The 20,079-nt window shown below is 39.6% G+C and overlaps 3 protein-coding genes across 3 annotated transcripts; 1 reads left to right on the top strand and 2 right to left on the bottom strand.

The window, feature by feature from the left end:
* Positions 1 to 3,494: 3,494 nt before the first annotated feature.
* Positions 3,495 to 4,399, bottom strand: si:ch211-5k11.8 (Hemoglobin subunit alpha-like). The gene is made up of 3 exons (XM_067382535.1): positions 4,241 to 4,399; positions 3,851 to 4,058; positions 3,495 to 3,734 (listed from the first exon to the last, which is right to left on the bottom strand). Exons 1-3 carry the CDS (start codon positions 4,333 to 4,335, stop codon positions 3,606 to 3,608), a joined length of 432 nt encoding a protein of 143 aa, XP_067238636.1. The 5' UTR covers positions 4,336 to 4,399; the 3' UTR covers positions 3,495 to 3,605.
* A 1,227-nt stretch (positions 4,400 to 5,626) lies between these two features.
* Positions 5,627 to 6,438, top strand: hbba1 (hemoglobin, beta adult 1). The gene is made up of 3 exons (XM_067382533.1): positions 5,627 to 5,782; positions 5,895 to 6,117; positions 6,191 to 6,438. Exons 1-3 carry the CDS (start codon positions 5,691 to 5,693, stop codon positions 6,320 to 6,322), a joined length of 447 nt encoding a protein of 148 aa, XP_067238634.1. The 5' UTR covers positions 5,627 to 5,690; the 3' UTR covers positions 6,323 to 6,438.
* Positions 6,439 to 18,330: 11,892 nt separating this feature from the next.
* Positions 18,331 to 19,179, bottom strand: LOC137017840 (hemoglobin cathodic subunit alpha-like). The gene is made up of 3 exons (XM_067382537.1): positions 19,052 to 19,179; positions 18,740 to 18,947; positions 18,331 to 18,561 (listed from the first exon to the last, which is right to left on the bottom strand). The coding sequence occupies exons 1-3, from the start codon at positions 19,144 to 19,146 to the stop codon at positions 18,433 to 18,435; spliced, it is 432 nt and encodes a 143-aa protein (XP_067238638.1). The 5' UTR covers positions 19,147 to 19,179; the 3' UTR covers positions 18,331 to 18,432.
* Positions 19,180 to 20,079: the final 900 nt, after the last annotated feature.

The following is a 20,079-nucleotide window of genomic DNA, read 5'->3' on the forward strand; positions in this document are numbered from 1 at the left end:
ATGCATGTTTACCTGTAGAACCATAATGCAACCGCATCCAGTGGCGGAGCCAGGATTTTTTCATAGGGGTGGCCAGGCAGGGGCCAGCAACCAGTCTGGGGTGGCACCGAAATATTCATAATTTCAACATAAAAATGAGTCTGACTATAATGTAGGCTACTGGACTGTGATTACAACACAACTGAATACAGTTAATTTGTACTTAATTGTAATTAGATCATGGAATGCTGAGTGAATTTGACCTTTTTTTGTTGTTTTGTTGTATTCCTCACTTGCAGGCATATGAATAAAGGGGCTCACACTATAGCTTCAACTTGTTCAGTCAGTTCTGGTTCTCAAAACCCTCAATAGCTTGTTCTCCATTGTTGCATCTCCATGGATGAGACATGCAGATAACTACATACTGTAGTTCAAAGATTATTCAACCTTCATTGAATTTATGTATAATCAATGAACCTCAACAATTCTGAGTTTGTCTGTTTCAAAAAGTAGGCTAACCAAAAAAGTAAACACTAAATGTTTAACTTTCTATATTGTCAAAATAAATAATTGCAACAGTTCTATCATAAATTACACTCAGTACAAAGGAAAAAAAAGTGTTCTCTTTTGAATTCACATTTGCTGACAAGGAAGCAGAAATCAACAGCACATAAATGCCAGAATGTAAAATTAATTATGCATTTAAATGTGATATTTTTGTTTGTACTTTATAAATTAACAAAATTAGCATCTTCTATTACAAATGCACAGTTCTCACATTTATTTATGCATTAAAAAATTACATTTCAGCTTGTGCCTTATATTGTGATCTCACATAGGCAGAATATTTTAGTCCAGAGACATGTGACGCATATATATATATATATATATATATATATATATATATATATATATATATATATATATATATATATATATATATGTGTATCAAATAGGCCTACATACATGCATGCACAGTTTTAACACAGCTTTAATCGCCTTTTTGGTTATTTCGTGACTTAATAGATGACAGAACTACGACGTTGCATGCTCGTAGTTTCTTTTGCGCTTTATTTATAGTGAGTAATATACAGCGCGCCATATTTGTGCGTGATTGAAAAGTGCACCGTCTTGCAACCCCACGAGTTGAGAAACATTTACGTTTACAATAACATTTATTATGATGTTATTGTTCGCTGTTCACTGCTGTTCTGCTGAAGCTCATTCCGCACCTGTATCATTTCCGCGCGTTTGACTTGCGCCTGGCGCTGAGGCGAAGTTGGAGTGCGCGTCTGAAAAGTCTCCCGTTTTTTGTGGTCTTAAAGAGACGGTTCTGCGTTTAAATAAACGCAATTCTTGTCATCAAAAAAGTAGACAGAAACAGCAGTTGTGAGCGGGGTGGCCAAAGGGGTGGCCCTTAGGCCAAGGGTGAAGTATTGTATAAAGTGCTATATAAATAAACGTGACTTGACATTTTAAGATCTAGAAGTCTGATAAATTATCACCCCACTGTAATTTTGAATTTTAAAACTGAAAATAAAGACGAGTTGGAACATGACATTGTAGATATTAGGCTAATGACTGTTTAAATAGCTAAACAAAGAAATTGTCATAAATTAGCTATATGAATCATAAAAATATCAGCGATAAATATCAGAAAATTGTGCGAACCAAATAATTAAAAACTTATTTCCGACCATGCAGAAAAATCTTTCAGATGTATTTTTAAAGTAACAATGAGCAGTTTGATACATATTTTCTAATATTTGCAGGTTTTTGTGGTAGATATACTCTTACGTTCGTAGAGAGAAATGGGTGTTCACTGTCTGAATTCTGTGATAAATCGTGATAAAACAGAAATAAAATATCTCACTGGGCATATTTTATTTGAAAACAGGAATTCGGCCATTTTGTATAGAGGAAAGTCTAATTTGTCGTCACCTTTGTCGTCTTAGAACTCAATTAGAGAAAAATTATTTTTTTATTTATTGTTGTTATCAAATTAACTTCAAAAGAAACATTGTGCCATAATACAGTATACACAAAATATTACCTAAAACACAAACTATATCTATAAAACACAGATTACTAGATACTTTTAGCTTATTAAACTGACTTTTGAAAACAAGAGCCAGTGGAGATTTTCTTATTTTAGTATTTTTGTTGCAAGACCATTTTAAAGAAAGCTGTCAAAACACATATAGATGTTATACTGAAACCAATATCACGAAACTGTTCTGAATACTTTCAGATAAATTTAGCAGCAGATGACATTTGAATAGTGATTTTTAGAATAATAATCATAAATTCTCATGAATCGTGTTCACACCATGACTCAAGTTCATCCACAGCAATGGTTATTAGCCTATAAAAACAATTACTAATTTTAAGCCTGTGTTTGAAAGGGGTAATTTGGCTTCGGAGGACATGGAATAAAGTGCATGCCATATTGACTTCTACTTTTTTTTTTTTTTTTTTTTTTTTTTTTTTTTGTCACTTCTGGAACTGGTCCACATCCACATTCATGATGGTCGGGATAAAACATGAATATTCTTTAGAACAACTTTGTTATGCACTGAAGAAAGTCATTTTGAATAAAGAGCCATCAATACTTTTTTAAATAAAAGCTGCCTAAAACTAAAATACTTTTATTTGGCTATTTAAATAAAAACAAAGTTCAACTTTTGTGAGCATGATTTATTGTCTTATTAGTCACATCAAGATAATAAAAAATGCTGTTTATATTTTTTTACCACTAAGGAAAAATATAAGCCATGATTACATGATATATGTAGCCTATTTTTAATTTTTCTTTGTAAATGTAATTAAAATATTATGGTTTAACTCAAGTAAAGTACAGATCACCCAAAATAATACTAAAGTACCTTATTATTTATTATAGTGAACGAAGTACTGTTACTCAAGAAGGCTACACCTTTGTTTAAGTGATTCGCACGTTTTTCCTCTTTATACTATAAAAAATGCTGGGTTAAAAACAAACCAGGTTGGGTTGAAAATGGACAAAACCAGCGGTTGGGTTAAATGTTTGACCAACCTACTGGGTAGTTTTATTTAACTTAACAACTGATTAAAAATTACTATATGGCTGGCTTAAAATGAACCCAAAAAATCAGACAGACAATTATGTGAGCATTAATACATGTTAATTAATTCAATATATTAATAAATGTTCATTTTCAAACTAGTTTGGGTTCATTTTAAGTTAAATAAAACGATCAAGCAGATTTAGAGTGAATTAGAACATCTTTGTGATTTCAAACTCCCAGTATTCTGGATTATCGCTCAGTTGAGAATGTCAGCCATGAACATTATCATATTGACTTAATTTACTTGTAACCCATATGTGGAGTAACCATGCTTTCTGGAATACCCCCAGATTTGTCATTTTAAATAGAAAAAAAAAATCATCGATTGAGTATGCTTTTACCCTGCCCAAAGGGCTTGAGAACACATGATCGAATACAGGTTAATAGATAGCATTAAAACATGACTCCTTTCTGTGTTAGTTCTGTGCCTTTTATTGAGAAATATTATTCAGACATCATGCATGAGTTGGTTAGAGGTGCCGTGCCGCACAGTGTTGCCTGCGGATGCCCAATGCAGGTTTAGCGGTACTTCTCAGCAAGTGCCAAGGCCAAGTTCTGAAAAAACTTGTCAACTGACACGTGAACCTCTGGGGTGAAGTCCCCAGGGAAGAGCATGCCGATGACCACTATGACGTTGTGTGAGAGGATCTAGAAAATGAATAAAACGAAACACATTACCATTAGCCTACTACCATGTCCATGATGAGCAGCCCACACTTAATTATTTTTGATGTAGGTAGTGTTATTGTTTTAGTTTAGCCTACCTTGAAGTTGGTCGGGTCAACACGCAGCTTGAAAGCATGAAGTTCGCTCAGGGCGGCCAGACCTCCCACAAGGTCGTCTATTTTTGAAACGGCTTCGCCGACTGCAGCCATGATAGTCTTGCCGTGCTTCTTCACAGGACCAGACCCGGGGCTCAGGTCAGCCCAGTGAGAGAAGTAGGTCTTGGTCTGAGGGTAGACGGTCAGCATTCTGAAGAAAATAATAACAGTAATAATTTGGGTAATCTAAACATTATGCTCGAAGGTAGGCTACTAGAAGAAGTAAAAACATTAGCTTTTCATGTAATTTGCAAAGTTATTTAACACGTTTCTATATAACACTGTTAATAGCCGAATCGCAACTTAAACAGGAAAACAATAGTTCAGTATTACCTGCCGAGGGCTTCAGCGCCGATTTCATCGGCCTTAGGGCTGATCTTAGCCCAGATGGCCTTCACAACAGCCTTGTCCTTATCAGAGAGACTCATTGCTGCGTCTTCTTTTTCTCAAGTTAGTCTTCAGAAAAAAAGATGTTGGCGACAACGGGATTTTGTCCCACTTTTTATATAAAACTAAAGATGGGCACACCCTTGCAATCGATCCAAACCACACCTCTTCAACGCTTTTCTGCTGATCTCTAACCTGTGGTGTCCAATCAAAAACGTGCCAATTTTGTGCTTCTTGTTTAATGAAGATAACGATTTTCTTTCTTCATCCTTGATGCGCTTAAAATATTCTATAAGCTTTTTGGCAAAGATAGCCTATGTGTCAAATTTATTTGACAATTTAATGACAAAAAATATTTTTATTGTCAACTTATCATGCTAAATATTTTTTATTTCATGTTTAAACTTATGAATCATAATTAACACATTGTTTAAATAAACTGAACCCAGAATACCCATTTGTGACATTTTTTCTAAAAGTTGAAAAATGTTTGTATTTCTAATAAAATTCATTCTAATAAAGTTAATTTCACAGACATCATCAACTAAATGCGCTCGTTAAATTTTCATACATTGTAATCAAAAGTTGGAAAGGTGCTGTGCCCTATACTCAAAAAATAAACTTTTTTTAAGATTTTTGAATTGCAATTGTATAGTAAAATTCCATAAACTGAACTGAATAATCCTTACATAATATTTATATCATGGATTAAGAATTTTAAATGAGTAAAAAAAAACTATAGAGCTTAATAAAACATTTTGTATAAATCTTAATGGAACAAGGGAATAGACCGTTTTCAATTTATGAGATTCGTATTCATACATTTAAAAAAATGAAAATATGCCTCCATTCCCTTGTTCCATTAAGATTTATACAAAATGTTTTATTAAGCTCTTTAGTTTTTTTTTTACTCATTTAAAATTCTTAATTCATAATATGAATAATATATAAGGATTGTTCAATTTGATGGAATTTTACAATACAATTGAAATTCTTTAAAAAAATGGCTTACAAATTATTTAACTGAAATAGTCTACATTTTATTGTAATTTATGAACTGTTGTTTGTTTTGAAGGCATAAATTATTTATTTTTAACCCTAACAGTGGGACTTATTATGGCATGATCATTATTGGCACGACCAAAGTTCGTTATCCATATATTTAATTTAAAAAACGCTTGTTCATGTTTAAGACATCTTACAAAACAACTTTTTTGGACGGGGTCCGATCAGTGAGGTCAAGACACTTATGCTGAGAGAAATTATCCAATTAGACTTTGCATATTTTAATGGGCGGAGACATCAGACATCAATAAATTGCACTCCGGTTTCAGAATTTCTATAGTGATTCCTGTTGGACTTCAGCAAGCACCTAAGGACATCCTAAAGCGTAAACATGGTTGAGTGGACAGACGCTGAACGAACTGCCATCCTTGGCCTGTGGGGAAAGCTCAATATCGATGAAATCGGACCTCTGGCCCTATCTAGGTACAACTGCATCAGATTCTTTATAGACGCATCCTTTAAGAACTCAATCTGTTACATGATGTAAGCTACTCAGTTTATTTAATGCCTATCTTAATGCTTCTGATCTTTTAAGGTGTCTGATCGTTTATCCCTGGACTCAGAGATATTTCTCGACCTTTGGCAACCTGTCAAGCCCCGCTGCGATCATGGGTAACCCCAAGGTGGCAGCTCACGGGAGGACTGTGATGGGAGGTCTGGAGAGAGCCATCAAGAACATGGACAACATCAAGGCCACCTATTCCGCGCTCAGTGTGATGCACTCTGAGAAACTGCATGTGGATCCAGACAACTTCAAGGTAGGTTGTGCTCATATTATGTTGAATATTCATCACCGAAAAACAGCACCTTAATAGATCTCTTCCTCTACAGCTTCTCGCTGATTGCATCACCGTATGCGCTGCCATGAAGTTCGGCCCCTCTGGTTTCAATGCTGACGTCCAGGAGGCTTGGCAGAAGTTCCTGTGTGTCGTCGTGTCCGCTCTGTGCAGACAGTACCACTAGAGTCTCATCACCAATGAACACCTGCTGTATTGCAGAAGATCGCAACGCGCAGAGCTGTTCACACAAATATCTCATTCTTATACAATAAGATCAATAAACATTAATGCTAAAAGCACTTTAATGTTGTTTGCTGCCATTTTTTCACAAATCACACTGACTATAATCTATGACCAGAATTAAAAACTCTTCGGTAACACATATTCACTTTTAACTATGACTTTTCCCTCAGTAATCTCATAATTTACTGCTTATTAATAGTTAGTAGTAGTTGTTGTAGTGGTTAAGTTCAGGTATTGGGTAGGATTTATATACGTAGAATAAGGTCATGAACAATAAGGCATTAATATGTGCTTTATAAGTACTAATAAACAGCCAATATGCAGGCTAATAAGCGTAGTTAAAAGTAAGAATTGTTCCCCATACAGAAGTGTTACCAAAAAGGCTCTTGATGGCAACTTAAGAACAGAATCCAGTTCTTCAACATTATTATTTTCTAGGCCTATATGGGGTTCTTAAGAATTTTTAGTAAGTTTATCGACGAGACCTAATACGTCAACAATTTATTAGGCCTACAAAATAACCCTTTGAAAGACAGTTATGATAAATTTGCAGACTATGGGTGTTAACCGCTTGAATTCATTGATAAAAGAAATAAAATTTATCGCAGCCTCCAGTGGCTGTATAGCATATTTTCAAAATAAGCTGACACTCTTATCTGTTTATATAATTATTTATTAATAATTTAGTTTCTCTGTTTGGAAATTTGTTTGCAATTTATTTTAATAAGAGAGAGCAGCGAACTGTATGCTATTTGAACAATATATATATATTTTTTTTTTGCAGGGAATGAGAGGAAGAGTGCGCCTTCTGATTATTATGAAATAATTAAAACAAGTTGAGCCATTTTGCCATAAGGTTCAAAATGATAATTACAATATGCCAAATGGCAAGCAGAAGTGGCAAGTTGAACTTTGCACCTCTTCGTGTTAACTCGTTTAACTCTAACTCGTCTGACTGAAATGTGGACATCTCTGCTCTGTCGAATTCAGGGGCGGATCTACCGGGGTGGCACGGGGTGGCAATGCCACCCTAAGAAAAAGCTTTGCCACCCCATCTGCCACCCCAAAATTATCAGAGAATAAAATATAAATGTTAGCTGTGTTTCAAGTACTACTGCTTTTCAGTAGCGGCGCTTCAATGTGATGACATAAAAAAGACAGCGCATTGCAAAATAATGGCAAGAAAACACGTCTTTTAATAAGCTGCATGACGGTTGCACGCACACGCAGCGCGCCCAGTGTAGTCAGCTTCATTAACAAATGACTCTTATGAACCGCTTCTTTGGGAGTCAAAAACACAGCGCAGCCAAGTTCACTTACGAATTGTTTTCCATTTGTTCGTGAATCGGAAAATTACTGCTTCTCGGCTAACTCAGAAGTCCTTGAATTTTCGTAATTTTTTGCGAGCTGATTCACCGACCGCCCGCTCCACTTTCATCATGGATAAAGGTCTTTTTGTCATCCGACGAAACGGTAACATGAAATCAATAAGAAGATCAACTAGTTATGTAAGAATCTAAATGTATTTTAGCTTTTCTCGGTTGCTAACACATTATAAGTGATTCAGTTGGCCTAGTTTACCAAACCATTCGTTAAGTTCTCAAAACAAAGACACATTTCTCAAAACGTTTAACAATGACTACATTAGATAGCAAAACTGATGACACACCAGTCAAAATCTGAGAGAGAGCTGAATGAATTTACAGGGGTTTTAAACTTACACAGTACCAGTTCTTTAGATGAGGAAAATTTCATTTACAGAAAACACAAAATCATTAATTTTGACTCATTTTCATACAAACCCGATTCCAAAAAAGTTGGGACACTGTACAAATTGTGAATAAAAAAGGAATGCAATAATTTACAAATAATGTACAGTAAACTGTAGCACACACCCTCAAACTTGTGATTGTCAACTTTCTCTGTAGCCATTTGTTATACTGTATTTTGCAGAACTGAGAAATTCAGAAGACCAATACACTGCTTTAGTACCTTATATACTGTAATAAAATTTGGCCAAATGTGCAGAGGATGCTGAATTTTGTTTTACTGTAATTGACAGTATACTGTAGTGGTGTACACCAAGTTCATACATATCTACTGCCAGATCAATTTACTATAGTAAAATGAAAAAAAGAAAGAAATAAAATTGCTGTATTTTACTGTATCGGTAAATTTATTTTTGTATAGTGTAGTAGACAGTGAGCTGCAATATAATTCCTGAATCCCAGTAAGCCGTATTTTTGTTACAGTGTTATATGAATTGATCTCACTAGTGTTCACTGGGCAGTGCAGTAGTCTGTGTATTTGATAAGTTTTGTGTGTCATCTGAGGCCAAAGTTTGATTTTGTCAGACAAGAATAAGTTTTTGACTAAAACATTTTATTTTGACCTGGAAGTTTGAGGTTTGTACAAGTTGGTGCATAGTTTTGAGATTGTGTTTATAGTTGTAAGAAAATATTGAATTGTTTCATTTCAACTAGATTAAAAAGTTTGAAAGACAAATTTATGCTGGCTTGTCATAAAGCCAACTTAAAGTCTTGTTTAAAAAACATAAATAGTTTGATCAGTTATGCCAAAATATAGATGTTCTGGGTGATTGCTAAAGTGTTGCTAGGTGGTTGCTAGGATATTCTGGGTGGTTGCTAGGCTCTTGCTGCAATTGCTGGGGTGTTGCTAGAGTATGTTGTTGATAGGCTGTTCTGGGTGAACACACATAGACATTCCCACCTCTGTTAATAACAGAAACTCAAAAATTGTTTGCAAAAAACAAGTTCCCTTTCGATACTTCACTCGTACTGCGTATGGGGAAAGGTCTCCCTTTTTCCCCGCTGCTGAAGCCTTTTTCAATACCGTCATTGGTTCACTCATAGACAAGTTGTTGAACCAATGGCGGCGCGGCATAGCTGCACGGCCTATGGCGACAAAGCGCGTGAATGTTCCCGCCGAAATGGGCGGGGTTAAGGGCTATATAAGCGGGCGTTTCGCCATAGGACTTCAGTGTTTTCTCCTTCAGCGACGACCTCTACTTCTCTTCGCTGATCTCCGCCTGAAGTCGAAGAAGCTCGCCGCCTTCCTGCTCTCGCCGCCGTCTGAAGAGGCTCCCGCAGCGGACTCGCCTGGACTCGCCGGTTGAGGACAGCGCCGGCGCCCTCGCAGACTGCAGCTTCCAGCGGCGTCGCTGCCTCCCGCTTCCCGCTCCCGGCCGCTTCCTGTGCGTCCCCTGCCGCCATCCGGCGCGCCGCCTGAGAGCTTCACCCGCGGCTTAACGCCGTTCTAAAAGAGCGATTTCAGCGGTTTTAACCGCTTTCAGAGCTTCCGCGGCCCTCGCAGCTCTAAAAGAGCCACCCAATTGCCGTTTTCACGGCAGCGGCGTCTTACGATGCCCCGCCACTCATGTGGTACGTGCAGGGCCCCCCTGCACGACGACGATGGACACAGCGAGTGTGTCGCCTGCCTGGGCAAGCCCCATGCGGACGGCGCGCTCGCTGGAGACTCATGCCCGCACTGCGAGTGCATGAGTCTCGCTTCCCTGCGCTTCTTCGGGCCTGCAGTGGAAGGCTTCACTGAGCGCTTTACTGCCGTGCAGAAATCGTCTCAGGCTATGAGGCATTTCTTGCCAAAGCGCTCCAGCTCCGCTGCTGCATCTAGCCGCCCCAGGACTGCGCCGGCTCAGCAGAACAAGCCAGCCCCACCTGCAACACAGGCAGCGCCACCCCAGGAGCATCGCCAGCGCTCGCGCCCTGCGAAGCGCCCTCCCTTCCCGAGACGCCAGGGACCCCGGCCCAAGATTGTGCTGGACCCGGTGCCTCCGAAGTCGTCCTGATTCGTCAGGAAGGAAGAGGATGGGGGATCGTCCCGTTACGACCGGACCGCCCCAAAAGCTCCCACGAGTAATTTCCCCTCCGCCTCGTTTATTTCCGGGCGTGGGAAACATGCTCCAAGTGACAGCTGGGCCCACACCTGTTGCGCCCACTCCAAACGCCGTTTTCACGGCGAACTATATTTTACCTCATCACAAAAAGAGCAAATTTCCTCTTCCACCCCTCTCGGTGTACGACCCCCTCAACGGCGGTCTGTCACCAAACATCATTCAACCCCTTGCCACTCGGGCCGAGGCCTGGCAGGCCATCCCCGATGTGTCAGAATGGGTTATGGGGATCGTAAACCAGGGCTACTCGCTCCAGTTTGCACGACGGCCCCCTCGCTTCGCCGGGGTGCTTCAAACATCGGTCAATCCGGACGACGCTCATGTCCTCCGGGCCGAAGTTATGTCATTGCTGGAAAAGGGAGCTGTGGAAACAGTTCCCCCATCAGAGAGCGAGACAGGCTTTTACAGCCGCTACTTTCTGGTCCCCAAAAAGGATGGCGGTCTCAGACCCATCCTAGACCTCAGACTTTTGAATCACTCCCTCATGAGACGGAAGTTCAAAATGCTGACGCTGAAGCAGATCCTCGCGCACATCTGCCCCGAGGACTGGTTCTGCTCGCTGGACCTGAAGGATGCGTATTTTCACATCCAGATAGCCCCCCGTCACAGACGATTCTTGAGATTCGCATACGAGGGGGTGGCGTACCAATATACGGTCCTGCCCTTCGGGCTGTCTCTGGCTCCTCGCACTTTCACCAAGTGCATGGACGCGGCTCTTTCCCCTCTGAGGCAGATGGGAATCCGGGTTCTGAATTATCTCGACGACTGGCTCATATTAGCCCGTTCGCGAGACGAGCTGGAACACCACAGATCCGTGCTCCTCAGCCATCTACAATGTCTGGGTCTCAGGGTCAACTTAGCCAAGAGCTCGCTATGCCCCACTCAACGAATCTCGTTTCTGGGAGCAGTTTTCGACTCGGTCCATATGACGGCAGTAGTCTCGCCAGAGCGCGCCATGGCAATTCAGCAGCTCACGGCATCTGTCACGAACAAAGCCTATCTCCCTCTGAAGTTTTTCCAGAGGCTGCTAGGGCTGATGGCTTCCGCCTCCCCGGTGCTGCAGCTCGGCCTTTTTCGGATGCGGCCTCTTCAGTACTGGTTGAAGTTCCGGGTTCCTCCCAGCGCCTGGCGGCACGGCCGCTTATGTCTCAAGGTCAATCAGGCCTGTCTTCTAGCCCTGAAATCTTGGATGGATCCAGTATGGTTCGAGCGCGGAGTCCCCTTACAGGCTGTCTCACAAAGGACGGTGCTCTCAACAGACGCCTCCAACTTGGGCTGGGGCACTGTGTGCGAGGGCAGACCGGCCTTCGGCTCGTGGAGCCACGACGAAAGCCGTCTACACATCAACTGTCTAGAGATGCTAGCAGTGATGAAGGACCTTCAGTTCTTACAGGCTTACTTGACGGGACGTCATGTCCTAGTTCGGTCAGACAGTATGACTGTGGTGTCATACTTGAACCACCAAGGCGGTCTCTGGTCCAGCCGCTTATGCGCTCTGGCGAAACGTCTTCTGGAATGGGCTCTTCGGAGGCTTCAGTCGCTCAGAGCGACTCATGTTCCTGGCAGGAACAATCTGGGTGCGGACATGTTGTCACGGAGCAACATCCCCTCCGACGAGTGGATGCTCCACCCCCAAGTGGTCCTCAAGATCTGGGAGTTCTTCGGGAAGGCAGAGATAGACCTCTTCGCCTCAGAAGACAACTCTCATTGCCCAATATTTTTCTCGAAGGAAGTAGATGCTCTGGCCCACACATGGCCCAGCACGCTCCTTTACGCTTTCCCTCCGATCGCACTGATCCCCCAGGTCATCAGGCGCATCAGAGAAGACCAGCACAGAGTCCTTCTGGTGGCCCCGCTCTGGAGGAACCAGGTTTGGTCCTCAGAGCTATGCAGGCTCTCCCTGGGAGCCCCGTGGCCGATTCCCCTGAGACGGGACCTCCTCTCTCAGGCAAACAGAGCAAACTGGCACCCACAGCCGGAGCTCTGGGCTCTGCACCTCTGGTCCCTCGATGGGAGCCGACTAGCCTCCCCTGGGACGTCCTAAATACCATTTCTCAGGCTAGAGGCCCATCCACGAGACGCCTCTACGACCAGAAGTGGTCAGTCTTTGTTGATTGGTGTTCGGCACGCAACATAGACCCTGTGGAGAGTGACGTATCTTCCATACTGTCTTTCCTCCAAGAGCGCTTGGGAATGGGGCGCACCCCTTCCACGCTTAAGGTTTACGTAGCAGCCATTGCGGCGTTCCACGCTCCTATTGCTGGCCAATCAGTGGGACGAAACGGGCTTGTGATCCGTTTTTTGAGGGGTGCTAGGCGATTGAATCCTCCCCGCCCTCTCACTGTTCCCCCCTGGGACCTCTCGTTGGTCCTCAGGGCCTTAAAGGGAGCCCCATTTGAACCAATGGGTTCAGCCGACCTCAGGCTCCTAACGCTAAAAACCGCTCTGCTACTAGCACTAGCATCGGTTAAGCGTGTCGGCGATTTGCAGGCTCTCTCTGTGAACCCTGCATGCCTCGAATTCGGGCCTGGTGACTCTAAGGTCGTTCTGAAACCTAGGCTTGGCTACGTTCCTAAGGTGCTCTCAACTCCGTTTAGAGCTCAGGTCATTTCGCTCTCTGCTCTTCCTCCCTCGGCGGACGAACTGGAGCTGGAGCTACTCTGCCCAGTCAGGGCATTGAGGACCTACATAGAGCGATCGCGGTCCTTTAGGCAGTCGGATCAGCTCTTTTTTTGTTTTGGTGGCCGCACCAAAGGGTCTCCGGTCTCGAAACAGCGCATCTCCCGTTGGATAGTGGATGGTATTAACCTGTGCTACTCCTCACTGGGTACTAACTGCCCCATAGGAGTCAGGGCCCACTCCACTAGAGGAATGGCTTCCTCGTGGGCTTGGTCCAACGGAGTTTCCATCCAAGACATCTGTGAGGCAGCCGGTTGGTCTTCGCCGTCCACCTTTGTCAGGTTCTATCATCTCGATGTCCCGACCTTACAAGCTTGGGTTCTCTCGGTGTGATTAGTGGCCTCCGACGAGTTCCGCTTCACTCCATCCCAGGAAGTATCTTCCTTAAGTGTAACCATGGGTTCGGTCAGGCTTTGCCCTCTTGCTTGTCTTCTTGGCCCCCTCTTGGTTGGCCAAATGCAAGCTATATCGTTCCCAGCCGTGGCACGGCATGGTTGAATTCGTTCCCCATACGCAGTACGAGTGAAGTATCGAAAGGGAACGTACTCGGTTACTAACGTAACCTCGGTTCCCTGAGATACGGAACGAGTACTGCGTCACTTGCCGTGCCACGAGGCTGCGGCTCAGGGTCGTCGCTTCAGTCGATTGACACTGAAGTCCTATGGCGAAACGCCCGCTTATATAGCCCTTAACCCCGCCCATTTCGGCGGGAACATTCGCGCGCTTTGTCGCCATAGGCCGCGCAGCTATGCCGCGCCGCCATTGGTTCAACAACTTGTCTATGAGTGAACCAATGACGGTGCAGTTACACTGCGTTATTGAAAAAGGCTTCAGCAGTGGGGAAAAAGGGAGACCTTTCCCCATACGCAGTACTCGTTCCGTATCTCAGGGAACCGAGGTTACGTAACCGAGTACGTTTTTGTTGTTCTTTAACTTCGAACCATGACATATTCTTTCAACTACTTTAACTATTAACGGATATCTATTAAAATGAGGCGACAGTAAACCGTTTAGATCTGACAAATACTTGCAATGTCGAAAGTTATACACTCTTAAAAATAAAGGTTCCGAATGTGTTTTTTTTTTTTTTTTTTTTTTTTTTTTTTTTTGCAGCGTTGCCATTGAAGAACCATTTTAGGTTCTCCAAAGAACATTTCAGTGAACAGTTCTTAAAATATATATTTTTTTTATTGGTGTGAAGATCATTTTAATAATCTAAGAAGGTTCTTCCAATATAAAGAAGCTTTTGTGCAATGGGAAGGTTTCATTGATGTGAAAGGTGGAACCATAGATGCCAATAAAGAACCTTTATCTTTAAGAGTGTATGCTACATTTAAGTTAAAACTGTGAACTATAAAAGCATTTTTACTTCTTTTAGTAGCCTACCGATAACGAACCATGACATATTCTTTCAACTACTTTAACTATTAACGGATATCTATTAAAATGAGGCGACAGTAAACCGTGTAGATCTGACAAATACTTGCAATGTCGAAAGTTATACACTCTTAAAAATAAAGGTTTTTTTTTTTTTTTTTGCGCTGTAATGCGCTTTCCCATTTTGACAACACAGCCGGACAACCAAGGAAACAACAAGCCACAGCTGGAAATTTATGGATTATAACTTAAATGTCAAATAACTGTCACTGTCATTAAAAAAAATAAATCTCCTGTATTCAGAAACTTCAGAAAGATATTTATTTCAAACTAAAGCATAAAGGATGGATAACGCGAGACCCCATTAATGTTTTTTGTTGCAAGTTTTGTTTTCTGCAACTATAGAGCTATATTAGCTTTGTAAATGACATTTAGGCTACAAGACAAACACTGCCCCAATGACGATAATTGACAATTTGTTGAAATGTAATCTTAAAGTTTGCTTATTTTTTATATTTTAATATCAATCCGTCATTAGTCTGGAGACACAATTTAAAGCCTTCTGGTGTCTAAACACAGTTTGCAGGTGGAAAAGAGCCACCCATTAAAATAAAATAAAATCTGAAGTGAAATTGCACCTATTTTTGAATATGGCTTAATTAACTTACCTTTGGTGCTTACTCCTAATAATGAAACAAATAAACAAATACAAAACAGGATGCCTGAACCCTGTCTTCAATCATATCTAACACTTTAGCATAAGCATAGCAGATTTCTTTGTAAATATAGGGATATAATATATAAAATAAAATAAGTTTAATGGTACAGGGGTTTAGCATTTTGATAGGCCAACTTATAACATAAGGTATATTTTTATTAGGCTACTCCAGTTTGAGTGACAACTTATTCGAATGAATGAATAAATAAATAAATAAATTAATTAATTGTTCATTCGTTTAATCATTCATTCACCTTATTTGTAAACCCTAGTTGAGTACCTATATGATTTGAGGACGACTCCTTCCGCATGTCTCATACAATTCAAAATCTACAGAAGATATTGATTTTTAAATAGGCCTATAAACCTTTCAAGACAGACCTTTTGCTTTTGTAGAAGTCACTATATATATAACATTGAAAAACACTGGTCATTAGTAAATGCCCAACATTGTCAATGACAATAAAACCAGTGTTTTACTCACAGAGAGTTGATTTAAAATAAATATTTCGATGGCCATGGTTGTTTTGTTTTTATTAAATGTTGTAAATCTCCAAAGAGTGAACATTAAATAGACCTATGTTAAATTAAGTGTAATTCAAAGCATGCTTTATGTGAACATTATATTATTATATTATAAATCATGTAATTATTACAATGACATGATATGCACATTAATCAGTCATAATTAAACTAATTAAATCACAATTACACCACATATTAATATTTTATGAGGAAAAAAAAAACTAATTTCTTTGTTTTTGCAGACAGAAGCTGAATAGATGGAAAGTGGCTTTAGAAGTCAGTGTTTTAATTCTATAACACTCATAAGCCTATCAATGGCCTACAGTTCACATCAGCAAACCATTTTGAGCAACAGAGTTTGTCAAGTTTAAAAGGTATAGATTTAGGAGTTGTTAATTCAACACCGCTGTCTTGAATGTGTTTATGGCCTCTATACCACATTGCGCTGTTTAAGGGCCATACTTTTGTGTTCCAGTGTCCTTTGCACTGAATCATTGCACTTGAATATATGCATGATTAGATGGATGTTTTTTGACCTCTGCGCTAATGGGCTTAGTTTTGTTCATCCACTTCTATGCCATTTAATTTACTTTGTATTGAGGAGATGATTAAATGATTAAACTATTATTAAAATGATTAAACATGAATCTTCTCTCTTGATTTTATTTGCTGTGATTTTAATTTGTTTAATTTCACTCATCTGCACTTTATTTATTATTATTATTATTATTGTTGTTGTTGTTGAGTATGGCTACTTCTTTTTACACCTGGATCTAAAGAATGTTTGTTTAAAGACATTATATGACATTGAATAAATAGAAATCAGAAAACAGGTTACAGAGAGCTTTATAGAAATTGATATTTCTCTTGGTGATGACATTATTCTTGTCATCAATAAAATAAATGGCTACTGATATTTTCAAGGTGCTATGAAATTATAGTAGAAAATGACCTTCGAGAAACTATAATAAAATTCATAAAATAGAAAGATCCTGCTTTAAACTCCAATGCACAATGAGAGGTGTGAAGGTCATCCCAGTAATGTGTCTGAAAGGGTTAAAGGGAACCTATAATGCCCTTTGTACAAGATGTAATGCAAGTCTCTGGTGTCCCCAGAATGTGTCTGTTAAGATTCAGCTCAAAATTCTGTGCAGATAATTTATTATAGCTTGTCAAATTTGCCCCATATTTGGGTGTGAGCAAAAACAAGCTGTTTTTGTCTGTGTCCCTTTAACCCTCTATGGTACGGTGTTGCCTCCAGGCAACATGGTCTATTTTAGTTTGTTTTTAATAAAATAAAGCACAAATTGATTGATCAAGCATATCTCAGTACAGAATAACTCAAATACTAATCAATAAAAGTGCAAAAAAGACCAAAACATGACCAACAGGGGTCCATTTTGTGTCCTGTTTCAGCACATGTGCACATATCACATGACTCCATATTTTCTCCATTGAAAAGTGCTTTTTTCACTTGTTTGTAACCATTTAATCACCCACAAAAAATATGAGTCACCTTCACTGGCAAGTAAAGAAGTATTTTTAAGTAATTTACATTACATATCATCAAATATTTTAGAGAAAATAACAAAAAACTGTGTGTTGCCTCAAGGCAACTTTGTACCATAATGGAATCGCACAAGGCCATACAGCCATAATAGGTTTGAATACAAATGTATCATATTTGTAAGGAAAAGAGTGAGAATTATCTAAATATGTTGTCATTTTCACATGATTTTGTAATGCACTGATAAGAATACTAATTCACATACTATATCTGCATATATTATGATCTGCACATTTTCTATAGCACTTCAGAAAGCTATAAAACACAGGTAACACTGGCGGTTTATGAGGGTGATGATGAGGAGTTAATGAAGGGTCATACTGTCATGAGGAAGATGAAATCATAGTGACAATCCATCATGGAGAGAGTGAGGGTGAGAGAGAAGATGGAGATGAGGATGAAGATGGATATGATAACTTAATATAATAACATAAAGATATGATGGTTTGGTAATACTTGCGTTCCACTATGGTACAATGTTGCCTGAGGGCAACAGCTGGATTTAAAATGTTACGTTTTATTAAATATGAAACTTTTAATACATTAAAAACTAGATAAATATGTTTGTTTAAGTGTCTAGTTAAAGAAATGAATGTTTTCAATAAATATATTTATTTTTTCTACATAAAAATGCCAAATGTTTACATTTTTCCATTGTGGTACAATGATGCCTCAAGGCAACAAACTTATAAAACTTAAATACGTTTAAAAAATTATGAAAATGTTTATCGATATTGTTAAAGGGTCCAATTTTAAGCAGTTCATCCAGTGTTGAATTGACCCTCGTTTGTGAAGCAGTCCAGTGTAAAATGACAGCATGACAACAACACTCTACTATAACAACTCTTCTTCTTCTCTAAAGAAGCCCAACCTGGCCTCACCTCGTTTGTTGCATGTTCCCGTGGGCAGGGTTTATGTCTACATTTGGAGGTTTGTGAGGCCACCAGCCCAGGAAGAAACTCGTTGTACCAGTCATTTTTAGGCCTTAAAAAAATCATTTCTGTCAAAGAAAACATCTCCATTTGCACTGAAGCTTTGCAGATGTTGTTTATGCTCAACATTACACAATAACTAAAGTTAAATTATAATCAAGGACGACCCCGTTGATTTCGTTCTTATCGTCCGGAAAAAAAAAAACACGTACAAGAGATGTTTTGATTGTTGTTGATTTTATTTATTGCGTCTGATATTTTACTTTTCATTATTTCAAGTAGTTCTGTTTGCAGATAAACGAGAAGCCCCTGAATGATGATCTTATCTGTATTTATCAGCGAGAGCAGCAGACAGAGCCGCGAGAAACTTGTCCACGGACACGTGCACTTCTGCGGTGAAGTCAGCGGGGAAATTAACTGCAAGAGTCACGAGGATGTTATGGGACAGCATCTGAAAAAAAGTAGTAAATGAACAATTAATACACTAATAATCCGCATTTTATTTCACATATGTCTCCTTTTATTTGAGTGCTCCACACCATGATATGGGTGTGTCAGATTATTTTAACCCCACTCGAGTGGAAGGATTGAAACACTGCACAAAAAGCACATATCAATTATCTTCTCACCTTGAAGTTTACAGGGTCAATGCGAACCTTAGTGGCATGGATATCACTCAAGGCGCTCATTCCACCAATAAGATCATCCATTTTTCCCACAGCATCACTGATGGCTGTCATCACAGTTTTGCCGTGTTTCTTCACTTGGGGAGAGCCGAGAGAATAATCAGTCCAATCAGGAAAATATATTTTAGCCTGAGGGTAGACGATGAGCATTCTGAGGAAAGGAGATGAATCCGTTTGTATTAGGTTTGGCAAAACTCTTCGACATTGATTTAGGCTAGTAGGTGTCCAAAATTAATTTAAATGTTGAGGTCTTACCTTGCCAGAGCTTCTTGGCCTATGGCATCAGCCTTACTAGAGATTTTACCCCAGAAGTCCTTGACCAAGGCTTTATCTTTAGCTGTCAGACTCATTTCTAGATCCTTTCCAATTCGGTATTAGAGGAGAAAAAGTTTTAGTTGAAGGATAAGGGTCTTTTTATAATGTGCTGCCACACCCAACAGAGCATCAGCTCCACCTCTCAGGTTTCAGCCAACAATTACAGACGAATTTTGTCAATTTATTTCATCATTCATTATTTTATCAAAAATAGTGAATGGTTTTATTAATTTATTTTAAATGAGTTTATGAATGCATTTTTACATCAAAACAGCAATGAAGACTGACCAGAAATACAGAATCCTATCGAACATTATAATGAAGGATTGCGACAACCCTAACAGTTTTATCACTAAGTATAGGAAAAAGAAGCCAAACAATGTATTGAACGTCTTGGCTGTTTTTGTCTGAAATAATAACCAATACTGTCCTTGCTTTTTTATTAAATTAACAAGAGATTTACCAGAACAATTTATATTTAGTCTGCTGTTTTTGCATATGAGCTGCTTCTTGGTCTTTTGGGGACACCAAATGGCACCTTAAGGGTGGGGCAAAAAGAACAGGACATCCACGGTTATCAAGATAATCAAATTAAGAACATTTTGAAATGGGAGGAACGGGACTGAGTGTCCAGATAAAGCAAAATGAGCTGGCAGTCGATCGAATTAAAAACTTTAATTAGATGTTAAATGCGTTCATTTTAATTTCATGTTAATTTTATATTAAGAATTAACATTAGCTTTTTGCCAATATGGATTCATTTGTCTAAATATTATAAGTGTATGCCTATGTACAGCTTTGACTATAGTGTGATATCCACTTTTCTTTTTCTTTTTTCTTTTTTTCTTTTTTTTTTTTTTTACAATAATTATTTTAATAGCTAATAGGGGTTGAACATTATCTTAGATTGGAATCAGACGAATCACAAAGCCTTGGTTAGATTTTGGATTCTTGGGGCAAGCACAATA

Source organism: Chanodichthys erythropterus, chromosome 3 (assembly GCF_024489055.1).
Source record: "Chanodichthys erythropterus isolate Z2021 chromosome 3, ASM2448905v1, whole genome shotgun sequence".
NCBI classification, from domain to species: Eukaryota; Metazoa; Chordata; class Actinopteri; order Cypriniformes; family Xenocyprididae; genus Chanodichthys; species Chanodichthys erythropterus.

Bases quoted from the DNA above. Each gene is read 5' to 3' on its own strand.
- si:ch211-5k11.8 (XM_067382535.1), bottom strand. From the start codon at position 4,335: ATGAGTCTCTCTGATAAGGACAAGGCTGTTGTGAAGGCCATCTGGGCT. The intron at 4,059-4,240 runs GTAATACTGAAC...TATTTTCTTCAG, and splicing joins GGCGCTGAAGCCCTCGGCAG to AATGCTGACCGTCTACCCTC. The intron at 3,735-3,850 runs GTAGGCTAAACT...TTCATTTTCTAG, and splicing joins TTGACCCGACCAACTTCAAG to ATCCTCTCACACAACGTCAT.
- hbba1 (XM_067382533.1), top strand. From the start codon at position 5,691: ATGGTTGAGTGGACAGACGCTGAACGAACTGCCATCCTTGGCCTGTGG. The intron at 5,783-5,894 runs GTACAACTGCAT...TGATCTTTTAAG, and splicing joins GGACCTCTGGCCCTATCTAG to GTGTCTGATCGTTTATCCCT. The intron at 6,118-6,190 runs GTAGGTTGTGCT...CTTCCTCTACAG, and splicing joins TGGATCCAGACAACTTCAAG to CTTCTCGCTGATTGCATCAC.
- LOC137017840 (XM_067382537.1), bottom strand. From the start codon at position 19,146: ATGAGTCTGACAGCTAAAGATAAAGCCTTGGTCAAGGACTTCTGGGGT. The intron at 18,948-19,051 runs GTAAGACCTCAA...TCCTTTCCTCAG, and splicing joins GGCCAAGAAGCTCTGGCAAG to AATGCTCATCGTCTACCCTC. The intron at 18,562-18,739 runs GTGAGAAGATAA...ACTTTTTTTCAG, and splicing joins TTGACCCTGTAAACTTCAAG to ATGCTGTCCCATAACATCCT.